Source organism: Notolepis coatsorum (genome assembly GCF_963971535.1).
Source record: "Notolepis coatsorum genome assembly, chromosome: 2".
NCBI lineage: Eukaryota > Metazoa > Chordata > Actinopteri > Aulopiformes > Paralepididae > Notolepis > Notolepis coatsorum.
Genome location: NC_140166.1, coordinates 80,719,520 through 80,746,408, shown reverse-complemented (window position 1 = coordinate 80,746,408; position 26,889 = coordinate 80,719,520). Strand labels below are relative to the sequence as shown.

Here is a 26,889-nt window from a genome sequence, read left to right as displayed (position 1 = left end):
ATCAAATCCAAACGCAGTTGTGGCAGACAAAGACGTAGTTTGTTTACTTGTAAAAAGAAAAAAAAAAGATAAAATAGTATTCTGATAAAGTCAAAGCCCTCATAAGAAAATGTACATAAGTATATTCTACATATTTTGTATTCCAGTGCGAGTGTTTGAACCATTGACCTCAAAGGATATAATGTGGTTATGCTGGCTGGCTCTGATTATGTCTTCAAGTCGGCAGGCTTCAAATTTGAACGTACATAATCAGTTTGCCATGTTTTCTATGCAAAATATTTTTCTTCAAAGTAACTAGTAACTGATGGATTCAGATAAATGTAGTGAGTAGTACAACGTTTACTTGGGTAAAAGTTGTTGCTCAACAAATCCTATAATGGTTGAAACAAAAGGTTGGATATGGAGCGGTGACATCAGTCTGTACATATAGAAATTGAAGCGGGATCGGGATGTATGGTCAAGGGACATTAACCTCTACCATTTTACACATCAAGTCTTTACATAGACAAAATTACTCAACTTGTGTATATACATTTAAAAAAGAAAGGTACTGATGTCCTACTTATCCTTAAAGATTTGTGGTAGAAACACAATTTACTGAAATGTTCAGCTACAGCCTTTGGTAAGGAAATACAATTAGAGCTTCAAAATATCACACAAAGTTACTTTCACATTTGCATATTTTTTTCTTTTTTTCCTTTTAATCCTACCCTAATTTTATACAAAAACAAAAAAGGTACAGGGGAAAACTACAGTCTTAACATGTATACATATAAAAAGAATTAACTTCTCCTGTGCATGCAGGTATTGAAAATTATAGTTGCCAGCCACAATCCTAACACCACAATTTGTTATGTAACAAAATCACAAAAACTATCACTATCGAGGTTTTCTGATAAGAAAACTGACTGTGGGGTGAGCCGTGGTAAGCTGGGAGTCTGCTGGGAAACAGGTGCTTGGGAGGGCTGCTGGGAAACGGGTGCTTGGGAGGCTCTGGTGCATGGGAGGGCTGCAAACATTCATATTTTTGTCACATCGGTCCATTGTCCATAATCCCATACGTTTATACAGAGCTTGGTGCAGAAATGCAAGTCCTGCCTTCGCTCTGCTTCAATAGAGATGAGTGGAGAAAGTCTGGGGGGGGGGAAGGAAAGGAGATACAAACAAAGCATTTACACCAGGGATCAGCAACCTTTTTGATACCAAGTGCCATTTTAAAATGTTAATCAGTGTGTCATATCAACATAAGTTTAATTATGACACCAAACCTAAATGTAAATCTCCAACGGATGTAATTATATTCCATCCATATAGGCAACGTGCATAGAAAGTTTTAATAACAATTTCCTCTCATAATTATATAAGAGCGCTATACAAGAATGCTGCCATCTTTATGAGATGCTTGCTTGCCATACCTGGACACATTCAGCCTCGTCTGCCTCATCCTTTAAAGTTCTCATGTTTGGTCTCAAAATGGTTTAACACTCAATGTTCGGCAAACAAACAGACTAACCCTTCTGATTGGCTCTGACTGAAATATCCAAAAAGGTTCCTCTCTTACACACTTGCTAGCGTGCCATTGGTGGCACTCATGCCTAAGGTTGCTGACCCCTGATTTACACAAATCCAAGATGACTAAGGAATAATAGTTGGTTGTAGTCTATTTCTATTCAGCCTGTAGCTGGTATACAGCGTTATACAGTAATCTCTAGGAAAATAATAATAGAGGCTGATTTCTGGAACCGTATGAGATGGAAAATGATTGTAGATGTCCAACTGACCAGAGAGGCTCAACCACCGAATCCTGATTGGATGTTGGTATGAGTTTTACTATAAGTAAAATAGTAATGTGTCCTACTAGTGAAAATCCAATGACATTGCAACATGACTGGGAATAAAATCCACAACCAGATACTTTTCAACATGCATACGCAGCATACACCTAGACCAGGGGTCGGCAACCTGCGGCTCTCTTTAGCCAATCAGCTGCGCCCCCCCCCCCCAAAAAAATTAAATTTAAATTCTTTTTTTAGATCGTTGTCATACTGTGACACTGAAATGAAAAAATATTTCATCAACTAAAATATACAGTAAGTCACACCCCGCGCCTCTCCCTGTCGTCTGTAAGTGGCTAATCTTGAGTTTCCGACCCCCCAGTAAGCTAACCATGGATAAATCCAAAAAAAGGAAAGTCTGAGGAAAATAGAGGGTTTAATTCAGCGTAGACAGATTCATTTGCTTTCACGACTAACGATGCAGGCTTACCTGTATGCCTGATATGTGGTGCGAAATTTGCGAACAACGAAAAATTTACTTTTTTATTTGATAGATTTTCCACAAATAAGGGAAGGACTCAAATAGAGCTGCATAGTTCAGGGTTTTATTTCAAAGTAGGTCTACAGACACCAGTGTTTTGTCTCCTCTTCTGTGTTTTATTTTAAAATAGGTCTACACAGCCAGTATTTTTTTTCTCCTCTTCATAAGAGTTTGAGGGTTTTCCTCTGTTAGAACAGGTAAAAACAGCAATAAAAAGTCAAACATTTTCTTTTTGTTGCTTTATAATCCCATTAATGCAACAAACTGTGTGCTATAAGTATAAAGTATAATAAATCGCAAATTACTTTGGGTATGCAATTGTCAGGTGTTTTATGCTAAATGTGGGGTATGGTTGGGGATATATAAAACGTTATACACTGTTATCTTCATCTTAACACATTCGGGGCCATTGGGATGAGTCTAATAAATCTCTAGAAGACCGGCAAATGTAAACAGACGTGGGGCTGTTTGTAGAGCTAAATCTATACTTTATAGTATTGCTATCAGTCCATTCTCATCGTCAATTGAGACCATAAACCGTCCCTTCAAAATGGATTAAAGAAATAATTTTTTCATCAATACGTTCTCATTTTATAGCGCCGTGAATATAAGCGTTATACGGCAACAAAACGTATCCTGTGCAACAGACAATAGCTATCGCTTCAGATGAGTAGAAAACTACATTAGAGATCCAAAAAGAAAAAAAGACAACTTCTGCCACAGGGAACACTATTATCGCGATAGCGCCCCTAAGAGGATCTGGGCGGTATTGCACGTTGGCGAATTCAAAGAGTAGGGTAAATCTGCAGTGCCGCTCGGCGACCTTGAATAGGTTATTAAAATGGAATAAAAGCAATAACTTGCCACGGATATATCCGTGCTTCGGTCCACAACGGGTGGAATCGAAACACAGAGATCTCTGTGGTCGGGCGCCATTAAGGGTAAATAGGTTGTGCGGCTCCCTGAGCATTTTATTTTGTGGGACAGGGGAAAAGTGGCTCTTTTGATAGTAAAGGTTGCTGATCCCTGACCTAGACAAATCACTAAAAGCTTCTGCAAAAATATAGATCATGACCTGCTCATGTTTCATAGCCTTTTTCTATAATCTTTGCCAAGGGTGCCAAGTAATAGCGGAGGACCTCAGACGAAGAACTATATATAACTGTTATAAGTTTTGAAAGGAGCAATGTTTTCAAACTTTATTAGCTAAAGATGGTAAGTTAGTGTTGTGTTCATTCATAGTTAAAAGACCGTAGAGGTTGAGTACCTTCTTGTGATATATCACATTCACACACTCCCAAGTACAACTGCACATACAGTACACTACAAAGGCTGTGCAAAATATTTCAAAACAGTTACCGTATATGGTTCTTCAGTGCTAAGGTTAAATTCTGGAGGGTACAATAGAAGACTAGGGGACAAAAACAACATTTCCCCCCTCACACAGAGTGCCATCTATTCATCCGGATAGTTTCGGTGTAATTCACTTAGTTTTGGAGATGTGTCTGTCATTCCAATACAATGGAGCTGAAAGCACAATGTCTCTTTCCAGAAATCATAACCTGGTTACTCAGGATAATACACAGACCTTGTGAGCAGTTTCATGTAGGAACTATTTTCTACAGAATTACAGCCCCATTGTTATGGAACTACATGTATGCCGATTTATTGGACAAATGTCACGACTACCACCTACATGGCACTGATTAAACATAATGTCACAGAGTACCACCTACATGGCACCGATTAAACAATGTCACAGGGTACCACCTACATGGCACCGATTAAACATAATGTCACAGAGTACCACCTACATGGCACCGATTAAACAATGTCACAGAGTACCACCTACATGGCACCGATTAAACATAATGTCACAGAGTACCACCTACATGGCACCGATTAAACATAATGTCACAGAGTACCACCTACATGGCACCGATTAAACATAATGTCACAGAGTACCACCTACATGGCACCGATTAAACAATGTCACAGAGTACCACCTACATGGCACCGATTAAACATAATGTCACAGAGTACCACCTACATGGCACCGATTAAACAATGTCACAGAGTACCACCTACATGGCACCGATTAAACATAATGTCACAGAGTACCACCTACATGGCACCGATTAAACATAATGTCACAGAGTACCACCTACATGGCACCGATTAAACATAATGTCACAGGGTACCACCTACATGGCACCGATTAAACATAATGTCACAGAGTACCACCTACATGGCACCGATTAAACATAATGTCACAGAGTACCACCTACATGGCACCGATTAAACATAATGTCACAGAGTACCACCTACATGGCACCGATTAAACATAATGTCACAGAGTACCACCTACATGGCACCGATTAAACATAATGTCACAGAGTACCACCTACATGGCACCGATTAAACATAATGTCACAGAGTACCACCTACATGGCACCGATTAAACAAACATTTATTAGGATCCCCAGTAGCTCCAGCAGAAGCAGCATCTTATCTTCCTGAGGTGCACAAAACAGCTTTAAATGGTGAGGAATGCAATAGTGAGCAATTTATCATTGCGGAGAGGAGCTTACCCGTCTAGCGGTATCTGTAATCCCTGTGGGACCGGTCGTCCCGGTCCCGCGCGCGCTGCTCCCTGTCTCTCTCCCCGCTGGGGGACCGCTCTCGGTGTCGCCGGGACGACGCTGCTCCTGCTGCTGCTGCTGCTGCTCCTCCTCCTCCCTCCCATCCTGTGGCGTGGGAATCCTCCCTGCCCCGTTCCCCGTCTCGTCCCCTGTCCCGCTCCCTGTCGGGCTCCCTGCCCCGCTCTCTGCCCCGCTCCCTGTCGGGCTCCCTGCCCCGCTCCCTGTCGGGTTCCCTGCCCCGCTCCCTGTCGTGCTGCTCCCGGTCCCGCTCCCTGTCGGGCTCCCGGTCCCGCTCCCTGTCGTGCTCTCGGTCCCGCTCCCTGTCGGGCTCCCGGTCCCGCTCCCTGTCGTGCTCTCGGTCCCAGTCTCTCTCTTCATCCCGAGAATGAGAATGATTCTTAGTCCTGCGGAGAAATGACCACGTGATGTCTTTTCAGTTGGAACAGTACAGGAAAACACTATGTATTGTGAAATATAAGGACATAAAAACAATATGATGATGAAATATGAAAGACGAGACCTCATACGTATGACTCATATCATGCCAGTTAGGGAACCTTGTGTATACCGTTTACTTTACTCATAGTTAGGGCTGTCCCCGACTAAGGATTTGGATAGTCGACTATGATTGGCCAAAATTTGCCCAAAAGCATGCAATTGGTCCACTGATGGATACATCTTGATATTTGTCTAGTCTAGTGAGTTCATTAGATGGGTGAAATCCTCTTTCAGTGCCTCTGTGCCCGTTTTCATAGGCAGTTAGCCTCTGGTATGCGTGCCATTAGCGTTAGCCACGCTTCTAGGCCTCTTTTCTTTTGGAAAGAATGATTAGCGGTATTATTATAATTTTCTTTTTTATAATATAATTTTTTTTGTATTCGACTAAGAGGTCGGCAGTCGACTACGGCTCCTTTCGACCGATTAATCGACTAATAGGGGTCAGCCCTACTCATAGTATATGTAACAGTTGTGATATTGTCACCTTAAACTTCGATTCCCCCGAGGGAGTTTCGAACCTGTGGTCTGCCGCACCGCGGGTCGACAGCACAATTCACTGCTTTGTAACGTGTCTATGTGTCTTTTGAGGGTGAGAGTGAGTTTAACCCAGAGCACCGCTACTCGCCCGTCACTTCACAACATCTGAAGTCCATCTTGACTGCGCTTCGCGGTACCATCCGTTACATATATATTCAGATTCTAATTCTTTATTGCAGATATTTATTATAACAGGCACACAGACCCTCATCTGCACCTTTGATTACACCGTTTACTTTCTCATATTCAGAGTAATTTATATTGTTTACATTTATAATTTTTAAATAATAATTTTAAATAATTCAGATACAATTTTATTGCCTATATTTATATCTTTCTACATTACCCTGCCCATACCTGTACCCCCCCCCCCTCCCCCATGCTGCTACGACGAATGAATTTCCCCAAGGGGATGAGTGAAGGAATATCTTCTCCATCTACCTGGAGCTGTAGTTCCCCTGGATGGACACCAGGCAGTCCTTCAGCGAGGTGACCAGGCTCTGGCAGCGGTCGTCTGCATACACTCTGGACTGCTTGATGACCGCGATGGCAGTCAGGAGAGTCTCCATAGCCATCCGCAGGTCTCCTGCACGAGGAACAGAGTTGATTACAATGTGTTTTTACGTTCTCCCAAGAGCCATCTTGGAAGAGGTTTGTTAAGAATTGCAATTTTTGGTTTGGCAGCAAATAAAACATAATTTAAAATTCACACAGTTCTGAATTTAATGACAAGCAATTATGTTTTCATTTCAAAGTTAAAGGATAACTCCACTTTTTTTTTTAATTAGCTTATTTAACATCTTCCCTGGAGTTAGACAAGAAGATGCATACCTTTTTTGTCTCTGTGCGTGCATTTTAGCTTTGGGAATAGACGCTCCGTTAGCATAGCTTAGCTTCATCACTGGAAGTGGGGGAGGACAGTAGCCTTACAGTGCCTTACAGTGTATTGCAAGGTCTGACATTGACCAAACTTGATATGCATGACCTTGGTGGGCTCTAGGTCAACTCCTGAAAAGGGGGTCAATGTCAGACCTTGCAATCAAAAGTTAGGGGCGCACTGAAATTATGGCAAGGGTTATTAGCCCCCTAACTTTTGATTGCAAAGTCTGACATTGACCCCCTTTTCAGGAGTTGACCTAGAGCCCACCAAGGTCATGCATATCAAGTTTGGTCAATGTCAGACCTTGCAATACACTGTAAGGCACTGTAAGGCTACTGTCCTCCCCCACTTCCAGTGATGAAGCTAAGCTATGCTAACGGAGCGTCTATTCCCAAAGCTAAAATGCACGCACAGAGAAAAAAAAGGTATGCATCTTCTTGTCTAACTCCAGGGAAGATGTTAAATAAGCTAATTTAAAAAAAAAGTGGAGTTATCCTTTAAGATTCATCCAAAGCTGCTAAAAAAGGAAATTCAATTGACCACCACAAACGCTTAACTAAAGCTGGTTCTCTGTTGAGGTATTCCGGCTCAAAACTGCATGCTATAAATTTTTTAGAAAACGGCTTATTGATCATGTCTGACCTGGACATCTGTCCCTTATTGATCGTGTCTGCACTGGACATCTGTCCATTATTGATCGTGTCTGCACTGGACACCTGTCCCTTATTGATCGTGTCTGCACTGGACACCTGTCCCTTATTGATCGTGTCTGCACTGGACATCTGTCCCACGGCACACAGGACTGCCACCGTGGTCACTCTTTGATGGCCATTTTGTGAGGGACGTTTTGTAGGACGCAGGTCAAGTAGGTGCTTCTAGCGAAACCGTTCTCCATAAATCATCACCATGAACAATATATGAACAACACATATATTGAACAATGTACTTGCAATGTGGGTCTGGGATGGTCTTGTGCTTGTTATTCCTGAGCCGACAATATTTTGGTCATTGAACAAATAAGTGGTCAATAAAAAATAAAAAATAAATAAATTCAACCCAACTTTTAAGTCCACCCCAATGTACGGGACATTGCGTTCCCCGTGTTTCATTAACAAGGACTATGAACGGCAACCGTGGTTTGGAGCATCTTCAACCCTCGCCCTGTGCTCGGGACCACAATGTTTCATCATCACATGGCTCCCCACTGTGCTGCTAGCAAAACAATAACTTGAAACGACATTTCTGATGATATAAAGCAAGAGGTCCTTAGGTGTGTCTTGGGTTACTTAGGTGTGATTTTATAGGGCTCCCATAGCCCAGCCCAGCCCCCCCCCCCCTCACAGAGACATGGCTGTGTGGAACGATACCGGACTCTGCTGCTGCAGCTGGACATGGAGCTTTCTGGCAAGTCAAGAGTTAATCTTGTTTTTATATTACTGGTGTCACGATGCGTCAGTGATCCTACAACACTGTCCTCCTGTTCTGAACCCTTCTACCCCCCCCCCCCCCCCCCCCCCCGCCCGCCCATGAGTTAGTCTCATTCATACTGGTCCAGTGTTCACATCATCCTGGTCTGAACCCCACCCCCCCCTACCCCCCAGACCATGAGTTAGTCTCATTCTTACTGGTCCGGTGTTTACGTCGCACCGCAGGCCGACGTGCAGGAAGCGTGGCCCGCACGCTTGCCGAACACCAGATACCGTGTGTGCGAGGGCGGACAGACCCTGAGGACTCTTTAGGGTCGGAGACTTTTTAACCAACGGTGATCTCGCCCCCGACGAACTCCCCAAAATGGTACATGGTCTGATGGACGGTGTCTCACTAGGGCTGGGCGATTAATCGATATTATCGATTAATTCGAATGAATGATTTAGGACGATTTTCAAAAATAAAAGAGTCACCTTTTATTTTACAAAAAGTGATGTTTGGTGAAAGTCCGATTTGCACTTTATTAATCCCAATAGGGAAATTCATTCTTGTTTGATGATCAAGAGGCAACTTTTATTTGTTTTAAGTGAAGTTTGGTGAAAAGGCTAGTTATTGCACTATTAATCCCAATAGGGATATTCATCTTTTTTTGATCAAGAGTAACCTTTTATATTATATATATATATTTAAGTGAAGATTGGTGAAAGTTAGGTTTGTACTTAAATCCCAATAGGGACATTCATCTTGGTTTGATACTTTTTTTGTGTCAAATAAAAACAATGTTTTTTTTTAGCTCTCAAGAGAAAAAAACAATTAAAATCGAAAATCGGATTTAAAAAATAATAAATCAGGGATTTTATTTTTAGGCCATATCGCCCAGCCCCATCTCTCACCAGTGGTTGCTCCAGACACGGCCTTGGTGATGGCACTGCTGGCGACCGCTCTGTTTCGGTTCATCAGCTCCTCAAACTGAAAGTCTCTGTTTGGCGCCGGAGGTGCAGGTTTGCCGCCGTCTCTGCAAAGAAATGAGGATCAACTCGTCACTGTAGCCGTTTCCTACGCCGTTCACACAGGTGTTATGGAAGTGCTGCCAACATCCCAAATATGGTTCTCACTTTACTACAATTTATACCTACCTACTGCTTTCACCGTCTACAACTGCCCTACACTGGAATCATAATAATCATAACTACCTACCTCATACTATAGTCTACCCATATAACTCTGTATGATAGCATGTACAATAATGCCAAAATAATAGTATTATTTTATATATTTTTTAAAGTAGATTTTCTAGCATTTCTACAGCGTTTTCAGGTCAGACATGACCGACAGAGAGCAGAGAGAGGAAGGTCGGGAGAAGATATGGGGGAAAGACATGCGGCAAATGTACGCCGGGTTCGGGAGACGAACCCGGGTCGACCGTGTAGGTCTGCAGGGCAGTTACATGGTGCGCCACTCTGGCGCCCCATATATATTTACCGTATATATATCTATCCACATCCGTCTGTACATACCTGGATGTAATCCCTTTTACATATCTGTAGATACTATATCTTTATCTGTACATATCCCTTACCTACTCTTACTAGCTACACTGCTGGCCAGTATGACTACGACCATAGTGTCTTTATACCTGCATCACTGTACATATTAATACTACAACTCTGTACATACATCCGATTAGCACTACACTCAGTAGTACCATCCATTATTGTATACCCAGTATATTGCACTTTACCGTTACATTTGCACTCTGGTTGGATGCCAAACCTCCTTTCGTTGTACTGTACTTGTGCTGTATAATGACAATACATTTGAAATGTAATCTACACACTTCTTCGTGATTTGTATCCAGTGTATAACAGTGCTGTAGATGAGCTCACCTTTGCTGGCTGTAAGCTTTGCTGCCGTCATAGCCTGGGGGGAAGAATGCAGGGTTGATGTGAAGATTGGGGGGCAGCTGATTTGGGTGTGGCTGATTGGGGTGCGGCTGATTTGGGTGTGGCTGATTGGGGTGCTGATGATTGGGGTGCGGATGATTGGGGCGTGGCTGATTGGGGTGCGGATGATTGGGGTGCGGATGATTGGGGCGTGGCTGATTGGGGTGCGGATGATTGGAAACAAAGAGAGGGGGGGGCGGGAACATGTGGGGGCTCGGGGGGGGAATGTGGTTCATATTTGGCAGAACGTTTGGGAGAGGGGGTGGCCGTAAGGGGTGGTTGTAAGGGTTAAAGTAAGGGTTGGTCGCAGGGGGGGGGTTGCTGGCGGGGAGGTGTGGGCGCGGGACATAAGGCGCAGACGGAGAGTTCGGCTCCTGAGATACTATGGTGGTAATCTTTGACCCAGAGGCAAATTCCTCCACGGAATCATTGGAAATGACGCGCTGCGGTATACCTGTGGAGGAACAAATGCAATTAAATGTTTTATTAAAAAAGCAGTCAACAGTATGACAATATAGCACGTATGCTAGTCGAACTTGAGAATGTTACTTTTGGTGTGTGTGTGACGTGGTCTTCTTACGTTTATTCGCGATGGCCTCGAACATGTCGAAGTTTGTCCGCGTGGCGATCAGACAGTCGACCTGCTCCCCGTTTAGTTTACAGTGGGGTATCTTGTCCAACATTCTCTTCATGGACTCTTGGGAGGTCACCACCACGTGTGCAAAGCTGCAGAACAAAAGAGAGACATATGAATGGCTGGCTCCACCTTTCCACAGAGTTTTCAAATATACACATACTCGTGTGCAAACGGAGATTTAGCCGCCGTCCTATTTTACCACTAGCGCTCGTTTCCCTATGCTTTTTCTTTTGTCGTTGTTGTTCTTAGCTCTATTCTATTTAAATCTTTAAAAAGAAATGTCTTATGTACCCCAGTTGCTATTGCATTTGTGCTTTATTACACGCATGTTCATACATACCAACTATTTCGCCTGTTTTATTCTCCACCCATCGATCATCCATAGCAACACTACTATCACCAACATCCAGGAAGGGGGATCCCCCCCCCTTGAACGGCCCTTCTAAGGTTTCTCTCCTCCACATCGCCTGTGGTGCTTTTTTCCTATCACTGGGGTTTTTCGTGAGTTTTTCCTTACCTTCGTTCACGTGGGGTATGTCTGGGAGTGTTACTTGCATTCATTTAGGATTTCATGGTGTTTTTTTTTGTTCATGATTTATTGTGATGTTTCTTCTTGACTTGTTTAAAAGAAGACTTGTCCGGCCCATGTATATTTCAGTTAGTTAGATAGTAAATTACAACACTACCTTATGCATACTGCACCTTATTTTAGTAGGGCCCCAAGACAGCAGAGGCTATGAATATACACCGCTCTCTCCTGAAGCTAGAAATCAAGAGAGAGAGAGAGAACCCTTCATGTTGTAACGTCACCCGGTTGTAAAACCGGGGGCTGCTCACCTGACTTGGTGGAGCCATCACACCCAATTTATCTTTATACTCTAGTATTGCCTGCAGGTCTCAGCCAGCATCTAAAACTCCTGTGGGTGTGAGAACTGTTATGGGCCCACAAACCCAGTAGCCCCACTGCGCCTCACTGAGCAGTATAAATTGTAATCTTCCTGGACGTTTTAAATTAAAATTGTTACTGTATATATTTGGCTGTATATTTTAGAATGTATATACATATTTTAGAATGTATATCCTTGACTGTATTTTTTATATATATATATATATATATATATATATATATATATATATATATATATATATATATATATATATTCTTTTTGACTACCTAGGTGTTCATTGTGAGCGATCTGTAGTGCTGAATTTCCCTCTGGATCAATAAAGTACTTCTATTAAACAGAGACTCTGCAACATTGCTGTAAAAGACCCCTCATTATGCTTTGTCTTTTTTTTTTACACTGAACCAAACAAAGCCTGCATAATGCCACCCGTGTATGATTTTAGACAACAAAGCCTGCATAATGCCACTCCTGTGTATGATTTTAGACAACAAAGCCTGCATAATGCCACTCCTGTGTATGATTTTAGACAACAACGCCTGCATAATGCCACCCGTGTATGATTTTAGACAACAAAGCCTGCATAATGCCACCCCTGTGTATGATTTTAGACAACAAAGCCTGCATAATGCCACCCCTGTGTATGATTTTAGACAACAAAGCCTGCATAATGCCACCCCTGTGTATGATTTTAGACAACAAAGCCTGCATAATGCCACCCCTGTGTATGATTTTAGACAACAAAGCCTGCATAATGCCACCCCTGTGTATGATTTTAGACAACAAAGCCTGCATAATGCCACCCCTGTGTATGATTTTAGACAACAAAGCCTGCATAATGCCACCCCTGTGTATGATTTTAGACAACAAAGCCTGCATAATGCCACCCATGTATGATTTTAAACAAAGCCTGCATAATGCCACCCGTGTATGATTTTAGACAACAAAGCCTGCATAATGCCACCTGTGTATGATTTTAGACAACAAAGCCTGCATAATGCCACCTGTGTATGATTTTAGACAACAAAGCCTGCATAATGCCACCCCTGTGTATGATTTTAGACAAATGCCACCCCTGTATATGATTTTAGACAACAAAGCCTGCATAATGCCACCCCTGTGTATTAGTTTAGTCTCAAGGCCGGGGTATGAGTTTAGTCTCGAGGCCGGGGTATGAGTGTAGTCTCAAGGCCGGGGTATGAGTTTAGTCTCAAGGCCGGGGTATGAGTTTAGTCTCAAGGCCGAGGTACGAGTTTAGTCTCAAGGCCGGGGTGCGAGTTTAGTCTTGAGGCCGGGGTATGAGTTTAGTCTCAAGGCCGGGGTATGAGTTTAGTCTCAAGGCCGGGGTATGAGTTTAGTCTCAAGGCCGGGGTGCGAGTTTAGTCTTGAGGCCGGGGTATGAGTTTAGTCTCAAGGCCGGGGTATGAGTTTAGTCTCAAGGCCGGGGTATGAGTTTAGTCTCAAGGCCGGGGTATGAGTTTAATCTCAAGGCCGGGGTGCGAGTTTAGTCTTGAGGCCGGGGTATGAGCTGCCGGTCAGTCACTGCTCTGTGCTTTTTAACAAAACTTGTTAAGGTAAAAAGTTGCTTTTGGCTTCTTATGTTGCATTATTTTAAACCACACAAAACAGCTATTATAATAATAATAATAATAATAATAATAATAATAATAATAATAATAATAATAATAATATAATATAAATATAATAATAATAGCATGTGGTCAGCCTATGTTCCATCCCAACTTTCATGCAATGAATGGCTGGATGGAGCAATATTCCCCTGGGTTGGAGGGGCGTTGGATAGTGGCATGGGCAGCCCTCCACTTATGAAAATAGTTTATGATATGGTTAATATTCTCTACAAGCTACATTAAAACCTGTAACCCCCATCCCGGCAGTCCCGTTTACACAGACACACGGGGCGATCCCATCCCAGCAATGTGACTACCTCTGCCCTTCAATTCTGTGTTGGTACCTTTTATACAGAACGGCGGGTGGAATAATGGAGCAACATTAAGGGGGCTCGTGCTCCACTCATGGTCTACGGAGCAGCCCCCAGATATTATAAGGGTTCTGTAGGAGCCATATATGTACGTTTCAGTATTCTCTATAGTTTATGGTGTTGTACCGTTAGTTGTACTGTCACTTTAGGTGGTGGGCGTGTTCACTGGGGTTTGGCGGCAATAGTAGTGTTCATATGGGATTTCATTCACCTTTTCACTTGTGTTGACATTTTACGGAAAGAGGGGGTGAGCTCAGGGAGCGTATATTTTCTATTGATCGCAAATGTTTTCGTTTTTGAGGACTGCATACCTTTTTTGCAAACCAGAATACTATATTTTATACTTATAGCACATGCATAAGCCTGGTCTCTTTTGAAAGATAACATTCTGAAGTTTATGATACAATAAAGAAAGATCACTTTTAGTGCTAATGAAATAGAGTAACATAGGTCTGAACTTGAGTTGTAGAAAAACTTGTTACTCAAGTTTTTCTGTAGTAGTTAGTAGTCCAGAAGTAGTATTTCCCCAGAAATTCGTATGGCTTAAAAAACTCCCGAGATCCATAGCCTGAAGCCCTACAAAAGCTCAGTTTTCTCATAGACTTCTGCGGTTTTTCTCTTCCTGTTTTCGCTCGTGAGTTTTTCACCTAAATCCCTGATTTGTACATCCCCATTGGGGTATCTTTGGAAAGCCACAATCATTGGCTACAACCCTGTCCAATAATTTTCGAGATCGCCAAATGATTGACGGAACTAGAGCCCCAAGAGTCGGGAGTAGTATTTGCACAATACCGTGTACTTTGCGCAAGCCTCAAATATCGGCATGTAACTCGAGAACCGCTGAACGGATTTTGTCACCTGGGCTATCGACAGGCAACAAATGGGGCTTTAATTCGATATATATATATCGTATTAAAAAATATGCACACCCGAGCCACTAGAGGTCGCCAAAGTGCCGGTGAAAGTGAAATAATTCAACGTTTTAAAGCATATTCTGGACGTGGAATGGAATTATTACATGATGCGCATCACAGTGTTTATACTCCTCTGTTTAGCCCCTTGCGGCTTTTTTTGACAGCCTATGTAGCCGCAACAGGTTCTCTCTCCGATTTCTAACTTGCGTGCGTGCTCACAAATACTGACCAAACTGACCTGGGGCACGGGAATAACATGTCAATTCTTACAATGGGTGCCCTTCTCCTTTAAAAGCCCAATTAATCTAGCCGCACCAGCGTCCCAGCCTGCGAGAGCGCAGATCTGTGGCTCAGATAATGCCGTACAGTTTCCCTGTACACTTAAAATCCACTTTAATAGCACCGTCTGTAGAAAGGTTCACCTCTCTGCTCTTCTTCTCATGTTCTACTTTCATCTGATGAAGCTGCTGCGGAGAAGTAGATGGCCGTTTCCATGGTAACTAGGGATGCTCGATATTGGCTTTTTTACCGATACCGATATAGTCCAACTCTTAATTTCCGATACCGATATCAACCGATACCGATATATGCAGGGTTTCCCCCCCCCAAAAAATGGAATAATTTCAGGTAATTAACATTACATATCTCTTGTTGTGGAATTAACACAACATTATGCATACTTTTGACAATAAATAAAATCAGAATTTGTTCTTACTTGCTTGCCTGGGTAAATAAAGGCTATAGAAAAGTTAAAAAAAAAATAAAAAAAAATGTATTTATTTTTTGAAAACAGATACCGATATTTTCCGATATCACATTTTAATGCCGATATCAGCCGATAATATCGGACATCCCTAATGGTAACGCATGATGAAAATTCAGAGGAAGATGATGATAGCAGAAATTAGCGTTTTAAATTACAGATGGAGTTATGAAAGTGGATTTTTACAAAGTGAATTCTCTTATTAATATTTCTTACCAGACTATATGTGACTCGCCGTGACCAAACCCGATTTGATCCGCAAAGGGGGAGGTGCTCTGAAATGAAGAAAATGTCTTGCTGTTTAGAAAATCCTAAAAATCGATATCTTGATTTTTTTTACATATTTGAATTGTCATTGATGTGTTCCCTTATTTGCCCTTAGTTGCAAACTTAAATACAACTTGTAAATGAGGTAATTATTGTTATAATAGTTCCACAAATTTTCTTCCAAGTGAGGAGAAAAAACTACACGCGCGGGCTGTGGGGCCTGTCCACAGGGGTTAAGTACTGTACTTAATAGGTGTTAACACACAGACGTCATTAGCTTTAGAATAACACACTATTAATACACTATCTTAATGTTATAAGTTCAGATGATTTATAAGCAACGTAACGCAGTGTCTAAAAAAAAGATTAAAAAAAAGAGGCCTTTACGGCCTTTATAAAACGTGTGTTTTAACTTAATTAAAAACCATTAAAACACAGTTCGAATTTTATGAGCGAACGAATTTCGGTAGGGTGCATTTTTTCCAACCTAATGGCTAAAAGTAAATTAATTTAATACGGAAACGGAGTGATAAAAAATGGCTTTTTCATCGGCTTTTTCATTATTGTGGGGGCCCTGATGTAAACTGCACTGCGGCGCGATGAGGGCGCGTTAACCCTTTCACTGCCACACTACAGAAGCTTAGTAATGCTTCGCCTCAACTCCGTTTCTGGTAGAACTAGTGAGCGAATCTTTAATATTTTTTTTTGATTCATATTCAGAGGTAATTCGTCGAGATATTTATAATTGGTATTTAGCCAAAATAAATATTAGAAATATGGTGAAAAAAACTATTTATCCGTTTTTTTATCCGTCACTACCACACTACAGAAGGTTAACCTTTCACTACCACACTACAGAAGGTTAACCTAGTTGTTGTGTCTTTCACTACCACACTACATGTATTTACATCTAAATGCTTATTGGTCAGGCGGTGACGTCATTAAGTTGATGCCATTGATCGGTGAGTATTAAACAGAGAGCAGGGCAGTGCATGTTTGCCAGTCACCATGGAACCCAGTCAGCAACCCACAGCGAGGGCACTTGCCGAGGCATTAAACCGGTTTGCTCACTTCGGAGCACACTGTGTTGAAGACGAACGCGCTTTAGGAACATTCATCACGGATTTCTTTCCGCAGAAGAAAAATCCAAAAAGAAACTCAGATTCTGGTTCAGAAGAAGAAGACAGTTGTGACGAGTTAGAGGCAGATGATGATGATGGTGACAACACTATTGAAGACGAGGCAGAGCCAGAAAATGATGGTGATGGTGGTGATGGTGACAAAACTAACGGATTTGAAGACGAGGCAGAGCCAGAATCTGATGATGGTGACAACACACCTAACGGATTTGGAGACAAGGTAGAACACGTAATGTGCGTTGTGGAAGTTGAATCTGACGAGAACCACGAACGCCAAATGGAAAGACTTTTGCGATTTACTTGTAAATGCGTCCAGGTTGATAAAGAAAATGACATTCTTAATCGGCGGTCATGTATCACAAAATTGGACCGTGATGAAGTTTACACAAGGCGTTTTGAGATAGCGGCTCTCGAAGAGGATCATAAAGACTTGATTATTATGGCGCAGCTCCAGGCTTTTGGTCGAAAGTCAGAATGGACTATCGGAAATAAATCGTTTTCCAAAAAAAGACAACGTGCTTACACAAACTATTTCTTCGGGGCGATACAAATCTGCCGTGAAGCTTTCCTCTTCATCCACGGGTAAGTTATTATTATTGTCTATTTAAAACTAATATAGTACATCACGCCTATTTTTTTTTAAATGATAATAAAATCTTGAAACTTGATTAGTCTTGTTTATTATCAGGGTCCCCCATTTTATTAAAACTAATTATAGTACATTATAGTAGAGTATAGTAGCATAGTATAGTATAAAGTACCGGTACTTGACAGGTACCGGTACTTGTGATGATGATGATGATTGATGATGATGATCTAACTATCTCTCTCTGTCTCCACAATCATGTAGACTGGGTGTGGTACAGACAGGTACCGGTACTTGTGATGATGATGATGATTGATGATGATGATCTAACTATCTCTCTCTGTCTCCACAATCATGTAGACTGGGTGTGGTACAGACAGGTACCGGTACTTGTGATGATGATGATTGATGATGATGATGATCTAACTTCTCTGTCTCTGTCTCCACAATCATGTAGACTGGGTGTGGTACAGACAGGTACCGGTACTTGTGATGATGATGATCTAACTATCTCTCTCTCTGTCTCCCCCCCCCCCCCCTCTTCTCTCCCAAGAATAGGTAAGGATCGCTTGATTGCAATAAGCAAACACATGTCAGAAAATGGCATGTGTCTTCGCACAAAAAAGCGATCACCACACAACAACAAGCATTGCAAGCAGCAGGAACAACATCTGGCGCATGTAACCTCAGAGCGGGCTGCCTACAAGGGCATGCTTAAAGCCGCCAAGGAGATCGGTGATGGTCTTTCTCTGGGTGGTCATGTGCCACCGGCAAGCAAGCCCTTGACAATGCATTACAGTTTCGACTACGCTCAAAAGGTGACTACATACCAAGCCCTCTTTCACAACATCATGTTATAATTGTTATAACTACTGCATTGCTCCCTTTTTTTTCTTTCTAAAATCCTTATTCATTTATTGCAGGTGCACTACCCATCAGACCCCCTTCAACCAGGGCCCATGTACTTCTTGGCTCCACGCAAGTGCAGCATATTCGGTGTTTGCTGTGAGGCGATTCCACGGCAAGTCAACTATTTGGTGGATGAGGGGATGGAGTCCAGCAAAGGTAGCAACGCCGTCATAAGCTACCTGCACCACTTCTTCAAAGACCATGGTCTTGGGGAGACAGATGTTGACCTTCACTGTGACAACTGCAGTGGCCAAAACAAGAACAAGTACATGTTGTGGTACTTAGCGTGGCGAGCGCTACATGGTCTTCACCATCGTGTCAATCTCCACCTGCTGATTGTAGGCCACACAAAGTTTTCCCCGGACAGTTTCTTTGGGCTTCTCAAGCAGCGTTTCAGAAAGACCAAGGTGAACACTCTTGATGAGATTGCAGCAGTCGTAAGGGACAGCTCAGTGGCTGGAATCAACATACCACAGCTAGTGGGAAAGGAAGATGGCACTGTAATCGTGCAGTCCTACAACTGGCAGGAACATCTGGGGCCTTACTTCAAGCCACTGCCACAGATCAAGCAGTACCAGCACTTTAGGTGGGTGTGGTCACTGTGTGTTGTGTATTTACTGTAATTAATTATTCACACTTTAGTGCAAAGAATGTCATTGGTAAATGATACAAATGCATTGATATTGTTATGTGCCCTGTACTAACGTTTCACTTTATTATTGCAGCTTTGATTCCAAGGAACCTGGTGTGGTTGTGGCAAAGATGTCTATTGATGGCGCTGAAACCAGATTCCAGCTGCTCCGTGACGTCCGTGTCCTGCCGCCTATAGATGGACTTCCTGTGCTGCCACCACCGGGACTGGACTCTGCAAGACAACACTATCTGTTCCACAAGATCAGAGAGTTCTGTGATGAGGAAGCCCAGGACGTAACATGCCCGGCACCACCAGCCAAAATATCCAGCGGCGGTTCAAAAAGACCACGGTGATCATCTGGAGAGGCCATCAGAACATTGAACATTGACTTTAGCATGTCTATTTTTATCTCGTGTTATTTTAAATGCTAATAAAATCTTGAAACTTGATTTTGTCTCTTGTTTATTATCAGGGTCCCTTTCACTACCACACTACAGAAGGTTAACCCTTTCACTACCACACTACAGAAGGTTAACCTTTCACTACCACACTACAGAAGGTTAACCTTTCACTACCACACTACAGAAGGTTAACCCTTTCACTACCACACTACAGAAGGTTAACCTTTCACTACCAGACTACAGAAGGTTAACCTAGTTGTTGTGTCTTTCACTACCACACTACATGTATTTACATCTAAATGCTTCTGGAGAGGCCATCAGAACATTGAACATTGACTTTAGCATGTCTATTTTTATCTCGTGTTATTTTAAATGCTAATAAAATCTTGAAACTTGATTTTGTCTCTTGTTTATTATCAGGGTCCCTTTCACTACCACACTACAGAAGGTTAACCCTTTCACTACCACACTACAGAAGGTGTACCACTACCAGTCACCAGACTCATTTTAATAACAAAGAGCCTCAGACTGGAAAGCTGCCAGGTGTTAATTGCCCTAGAGAGAGGGGGGCCATGGATTACAATGACTTCTGGGTAGTGTTGTAGTTGTTTCACTATTGTCACTGAATAGCCTGCTCGTCTCTTGAAGGCTATTATCTCTGAATACGTTTTGTGATAATCACCATGAATCATAGGAAGTAGCTTGCAAAGTATCCCACCAAAATGTTCAAGTGATGGCTTATTTTGAAGGTATGAATCTGTACTTTCATAATATGTAAAAAAAAAAAAAATGAAGATACCTCAACATGACCCTGAAGTCCATACCTGGGCACATATATGAATGATTTTTTTTATTTTTTTTTATTTCAGTCTTCTTTTACAAAGCATAGTAGTAGAATATTAAAATAAAAATAAAAAATGACCGAAAAGGTGTAGGCTGAAGCCGAGGCTTCAGCCGAGGCCCCACCTACATCACTGACCTCCTCCAAGATTACACACCCTCCCGCACCCTCCACTCATCCTCTACTGGGCCCTCATTTATCAACAATTCTTAGAAAGTGTTCTATTTTCGTTCTTAACACTTTGTATGCCACTCACGGCTTTTCTCGAGTTTACCCCCCGACCGTTGAATGCCACGTCACGAGTATTCTCTTTTTTTTTATTAGCGTTCTGAAATCATATTGCATCAAGCGAGCCTACCGTTGGAGATCCAGGCACCGCCGGCGCTCAGATGTAAAAAAAAAAGCGCCCCCCTATCGTCTCCCAGATGGTAAATCAAGACCCTCACCACCCCAATAACAGCCTGTTCCAGCTGCTGAGGTCAGGCAGACGCCTGCGAACCCCAGCTACTAGGACAGAGCGGCTTAGGCTCAGCTTCTTCCCCCAGGCCATCAGAGCCCTGAACAATGAACATTGAGTGCCACAGAACACTGAACTATCCACACACAAGAACACACACACGACACGCACGCTGTGCACGCTCACACACTAGCAGCCACTTAACACTTTAACATGAGCGGGCACACACTCATGCCGCACACTTATGGCCAAAAGGAAAGGCCACTTTAAATTAGAATAACAGGAACAGTGTATTGCACTACCAACGCTACCTAGCATGTCCTATATGCTCTGTAAATAACTATGTACAGATACCGAGATGTCACACCATGTTACCCGTTACCTGTTTATTGCACAATGTTGTTTTTTATTGGATCCTATTATATGTTGTAACACTGTATTGCACATCGTTGCGGGCAAGACCACCCGCATTTCATTGTATACTTGTATGCCGTGACAATTAAAACTCTTGACTTGACTTGATCACCCTTTTGGATTGGACTCAATGAAAGTGAATGGGAGAACGGATTTCTGACTCCACATTTTACTTCTCACTGATGTAACCGGGGTCTACCAGAGTTCATTCTGGAGCTTTGCTGCCACGGCGAATATGTGTTCTACTGTACACACGGTGGATCAATACAATTATCGATTTTTTCGAATGGTGATCGGAAATTGGAATAAACCATTTGGATACCATCTGACCTCAGGTAAGGAATCTATGTTATCAGTCTTAGGATAATCAGACTCGTTTTCACGGATATATAAGTGTTTACCCTATATGTGATATAGCTGTTTTGACTGTAAAAGCCATCAGGAAATAAGAGCAGCGATCATCAGCGCGCGGCACGAGCGTGCGTGCGCACAAATATACTATCGATCATCTAGCGTTTATTTGAAAACGATTCATAAATAGGCCGACAAATGACAACGTTCTGGAATATTCCAGTAAAAGACGATTATCATCATATGGTTGTTTTTTCCGCGAAAACGAGTGATTTTCAAAATGCTATCAAACGGAAATGAAGCGATAAAAAAACAATCTGCCTTGACAATGTTGACTGGAAAATGAGTCTTTGATAAGCGACGGGCAGATTAGACACATAGCCATAATTTAAAACATAGATTAGGCGATATTAAATTAACATTGGGAGTGGATGGTGGCATTCAAGGGGGTAAAAAGGAAAACACGGCTGGCTCCCAAGCACAGAATTTAGAATGTGTGTACGTACAGAAAAATCTGGATTTATCACACGTGCGTAAACAGGTCCTACGCACACTCCGTGTTGATAAATACCATGTTCTACTGTCAATGCTCGTGCACGATTATCCATATATGGTCATGAAACACCCCCATGGGATGTGAAATAATAGACTAACCCGAGCAAACTCTGAGAAACTTCACAGAGCGAGATTGTTCACGGAGGTCTAAGCAACTAATTCAACGAGCTGTCGAACCAAGAAGACACAACGTGTGTTATGGGATAAATACGCGACAGGCTGGCGGACTTGTACGCGGTGATGTCAGATATCAATGACTCCCTAAGACCATTGCTGCAATTCTGCCTGGACAGCTCAAAATACTAATAAAGAACGTTAACCACTGTTTGGCGTTGGTGTGTCATTATAACCATGCTGGAATATGAATGCCTTTATTAGTTTCGTTCGATTGGCTACCGAGTATAACATGATTTGTAGAGGCATACAATCTATTTTGTTGTCAGTATTAGGTAGCCTATATGAATTACATATAATAGCAGCCATAGCCTACATTATGCAACAGTAGAACTCAACTCGTTATTATTTTGTGTATAGATTGCAGAAATACGGGAACGTTTTGATTTATATATAAAAGGCTTTGACATTGTAAAATGAAATAAGTGGAATTTCGAAGTTATGTAAGCAGAATACAAGTCATATCACCCACACGATATATGCTACCTGTATATCCAGAGCATGTATGCTTTTCATTCATTTAAGACACATTTATTGCAAGGGTTTTGAAATACACAAACTCAACAAATAACCTCTGTTCTCGTTGCAATGCGTTTTTAATTCTTTCTTATACAGTAGGAAGGGGGAAGGACACTATATTGTGGGTGTTCATATGACTTGTATTCTGCTTACAGCTTCGAAATTCCACTTATTTCGTTCAACAATGGCAAAGCCTTTTAAATATAATCAAAACGTTCCCGTATTTCTGCAATCTATGCGCAAAATAATAACGAGTTGAGTTACACGGAGGCGGAGCGCAGTCAGTACACCCCGTATATTCCGATAACGCTATATATAAACCATGCTGCATTCATTCAGAAAGAAATACCTATTATTCCAAATCGCTGCTGTCGGGACAAAACCTCATAACTCCAAAAACCCAACTTTTCAGCAGATGAAAAAAACTAACACAGATTTGAGGGTGAATAGAGTTAGGAGGTTTAGACAGATGATCGGTTTAATGCTTTCCCATTGTTTAAACTTTGTAAAACCCACACACATATGGAGGATGATCTACGGAATTGATTTATATTTAAAAAAATATATTTAAAAAATGGAGTTATGAGGTTGTCCCGACAGCAGCGAAATGCTATTTATAGGGTTTTGACCATAATTACACTACTGTCGCTATTTTACAATTAACTATAATGAATTACGGGAGTCAGTCATACAGAACACGTCAGTCAAACTAATGAACGAAAGCTTATTTCCGCGTTGAAACTAATGCATGAAACTGATGAAAGCATATGCCGTCCGTCTGCAGTCTCCATATTCTACCACTGGGCGCCAGGTACGCACGGTCTGAGCTGAGCGTAGATAATACGCACAAAGTCAAGCACACGTTCAAATTGATAAGTCCCACACGTTGCTTAGAAATTATCGTACGCACGGGTTACGCACATATCTGTGCGTAACTGCGTACGCACCATTGATAAATGAGGGCCCTGGACTCTTATCCATCCCCAGCTCACGCCTCAGTACCATGGGTACCCGAGCGTTCAGCTGCTCGGCTCCCAGACTCTGGAACTCCCTGCCCCCACACATCCGACAGTCAGACTCACTCTCATCATTCAGATCACAATTGAAAACCCATCTGTTCAAACTCGCATATTCACTATAACCTCCATCACTGCCCAATACCCCCTGCTGTTGGTTTGTCTGTTATTTTAACTTCACTGTTTTTTATACTTCTTGTTGTTTCTTATTCTTTTCTTAACCTTGTCTTTTAACTGGCTTGCTTACTGGGCATACTCACTATAACTGCACCCTGTGTGCCACTGTTTTATATTTCATACGTTTACATTGTTTCTTGTTTTTAACTCCACTGACACTTTTGCCAAGATCATTGTTTTAATCTTGACTGTTCTGTTTTTATGCCCTGTAAGGTGACCTTGGGTGTTTTGAAAGGCGCCTCCAAATAAAATGTATTATTATTATTATGTTGCCAGTTTGAGCAAATATGAGCCAACAAAAGCTGGGACGCTTTTGTAAACTAAATGATAGCTTTGCTACAGCAATGGATTACAAGAGCTATTGATTGATACCAACACGGGAAGTGCATTTTTGTGTTCACCTGAAATGTACTTTGTAGGTTTGTTTAAATTTGCATTGTTGCATAAACACTGGAGGTCAGTGTGAGGTGTACTTCCTCTTCCTGTACGTCCCTGCACGTCAGCACGGCGTTTTTAAAGTTGTTTGGGTAGCCAATCTTTTCAGGTCTAGGGTTTGTAACGTCGGAGCAAAAAGTTTAATTAAAAGAACAAAAAGACAATAATACAATGCACACCTATAGGCAAAAATTTTACGTGGTATTGTTGGATTCAGTCATAATACTATTATGTGTTAATAAGTACATTATCGTGTCCTATATATTCTATTCTTTAACTTTATGTAACCATAAATAAAATAAACACATCTAGAATTAGGGCTTTTAAAAAGCACCATACCCATCTAATTTTTTCAAATGACCTTACTAAATGCCTTCACATTGCCAGTGATGTTGCCAGTGATGTTAAAGAGGGAATTGCTAAGCTAGTAACTCGGCCTTCTGAAAACCACGGAGTTGTTCAACCTTCGCCAACACTACTACAAGCCCTGCACGTCAAGTTTCCGCATTGACTTGGGTGTGCTGTTATTATCTCCCGAGTGCTCGCTGTTACATTGCGAAGTTAACTGTTTTGCAGTAGCATAATACACTACAGTAACATTAGCCAAGGTAAACATGAAGTTGTTTACATGAGGGTAAGTTACCTATGCTTAGTGATTTTCAAGTTCCATGGAGTATATTTCCCCCTCTTTTCAACATCAATGGCAGTGTGAAAGGTAGGCTGAGGTCCACCACAACATACACTTTATACACCTATGAACACAACATGTGTTAAAGACAGGGACCATCTCTGGTAATGGTGCAAAGTCTAAATGAGACTGTATGGTCCTTTAAGGTGTAGACAACTCTCACCCTCTTGACTGGCCATTGGCTTTGTTCTCAATAAATTTGATCTCTTTAATGTCCCTCACTCCCAGAGTTAGGGCCATGGTAATGATGTCTGCATCAGAAGTCCACTAGGGGAAGGGACAAGAGACAAAAAAACAAAGATGAGAAAATTATGGAGAGAATAAACAACAGATACACATAAAGAGGAGTGCACAATGAAGGTACGTGTGTGTGTGTATCTCACCCAGGGAAAATTTCCAATATACAAAGGAAGTTCTAGATCCGGGTTGTAGACTTCCTTAACTGGCATCTTCTTAATGACAGGGGCGACTACCTTCTTGGGAGGAAATTTGTCCCGATTGACCAAGCCAGTGAGTACAGCATCATAAAGATCACTTGCCTCAGCTGTCTTGTCAAAATCCACATCCTACAAGAAAGAAAATAGTTGACAACATGGTCTTCAATATCACACTATGATAAATAATCATTCCTTCGTGAACAGGTGCTTGAACTTTAGTGAAACAAGTGTGTGTGCGGCTGATTTAAGCATGGATGACAGAGTTAACTAGGCTAGCATACAATTTTCATTATGAAGTTCTCTCATTTGTTATACAGGCTATCTAGCCCCTTTCGTGACTGCGATCATGCAAGCCAGGGGCTCGAATATGCCCCTGGCTTGCATCGCAGTCACGAAAGGGGCTACAGGCTATCCATCACAGAATAAGGATAATCACAACTTTCCCATATGAATTTAAAGCCAGTCTTCACAACTTTTTAAAGTATTGTTTTTATGCCCGCCCCCCCTGCTACTGTTCCTGGTGTGCCTGTTTCAACACCCTCCAATCTAACCAAAAACACGTTTGAACCCCAGTCTAACGAACCTTGCCGTTGTTTTGATTGAGGTCACTGTAGAGATCTATGAGATGATGCCGAGATGGAGCATCACTACCGTCGGCTGCACGTCCTGCAGCAGCAGCAGCCATCCTACTACTGTGAGTTAACCTGGACGACTACTACAGCCACACTCCTCTATTTGTTCCCGATAACGCTGTTCAGTCACATTCACGGCAACGTTGATGTACCATTAAAAGATAATAATGAAAACAGGGTGCACTGTCTGTCAATATCCACAGCTAACGCTACTAGTTGTGATGATGAGTTTATTATTATTGGCAGGCTTTGTTGCTAGCTAACGGGAACTAGCTAGTTTAGCTAACGTAGCGCCGTTACCCTTCCGTGCGAAATGATGTCGTGGACGGAATAGTAGGACGAGAAAAGCCACGACGGGAGTACATTTAGAAATATTAGCTTCTTAACGTTCTATTGTATAACGGACAGGGATAAAACATACGTCTATATAACATAAAGTTCTTATTAAAAGCAAAGCAAAATATACATTTTTTTCCACCAAAGAATATCTGTTGGTGGTCGCGGTGTTATAGTTACCGATTAGAAACATGACTCCCGAGGCCATAGGTTCCCTAGCCCCTTACAGTCACGGACTAACGTTTCCTCTATGTTTAGATAATAATAAATATAAATTATACAAGGCGATCGTTAGTTAATGAATTCAGGCGTAAATTGCTATTATAACGTTACTTACCATTAGTCTTGTTTGAGCTGAGTGATGCCGCTCGCCTCGAAAATAGACGAGAGTAGTCGATTGCAGTTGCAGTCAAGCAGCATTAGCTTCCCGCGGACCGACAGCAGCTCAGAGGCGAC

The 26,889-nt window shown here is 42.0% G+C and overlaps 1 protein-coding gene across 2 annotated transcripts; it reads right to left on the bottom strand.

The window, feature by feature from the left end:
• Nucleotides 1–2: 2 nt before the first annotated feature.
• LOC311223116 (cleavage and polyadenylation specificity factor subunit 7-like) lies at nt 3–26,889 on the bottom strand. 2 transcript variants are annotated; one of them, XM_084307864.1, is made up of 9 exons: nt 26,771–26,889; nt 25,412–25,594; nt 25,192–25,295; nt 10,825–10,970; nt 10,188–10,698; nt 9,195–9,316; nt 6,435–6,579; nt 4,908–5,362; nt 3–1,134 (listed from the first exon to the last, which is right to left on the bottom strand). In XM_084307864.1, the coding sequence occupies exons 1-8, from the start codon at nt 26,771–26,773 to the stop codon at nt 4,912–4,914; spliced, it is 1,665 nt and encodes a 554-aa protein (XP_084163990.1). In that variant the 5' UTR covers nt 26,774–26,889; the 3' UTR covers nt 3–1,134; nt 4,908–4,911. The 2 variants fall into 2 exon arrangements, with proteins under 2 accessions (XP_084163990.1, XP_084163989.1); XM_084307863.1 differs by lacking the exon at nt 26,771–26,889 and adding an exon at nt 26,049–26,584.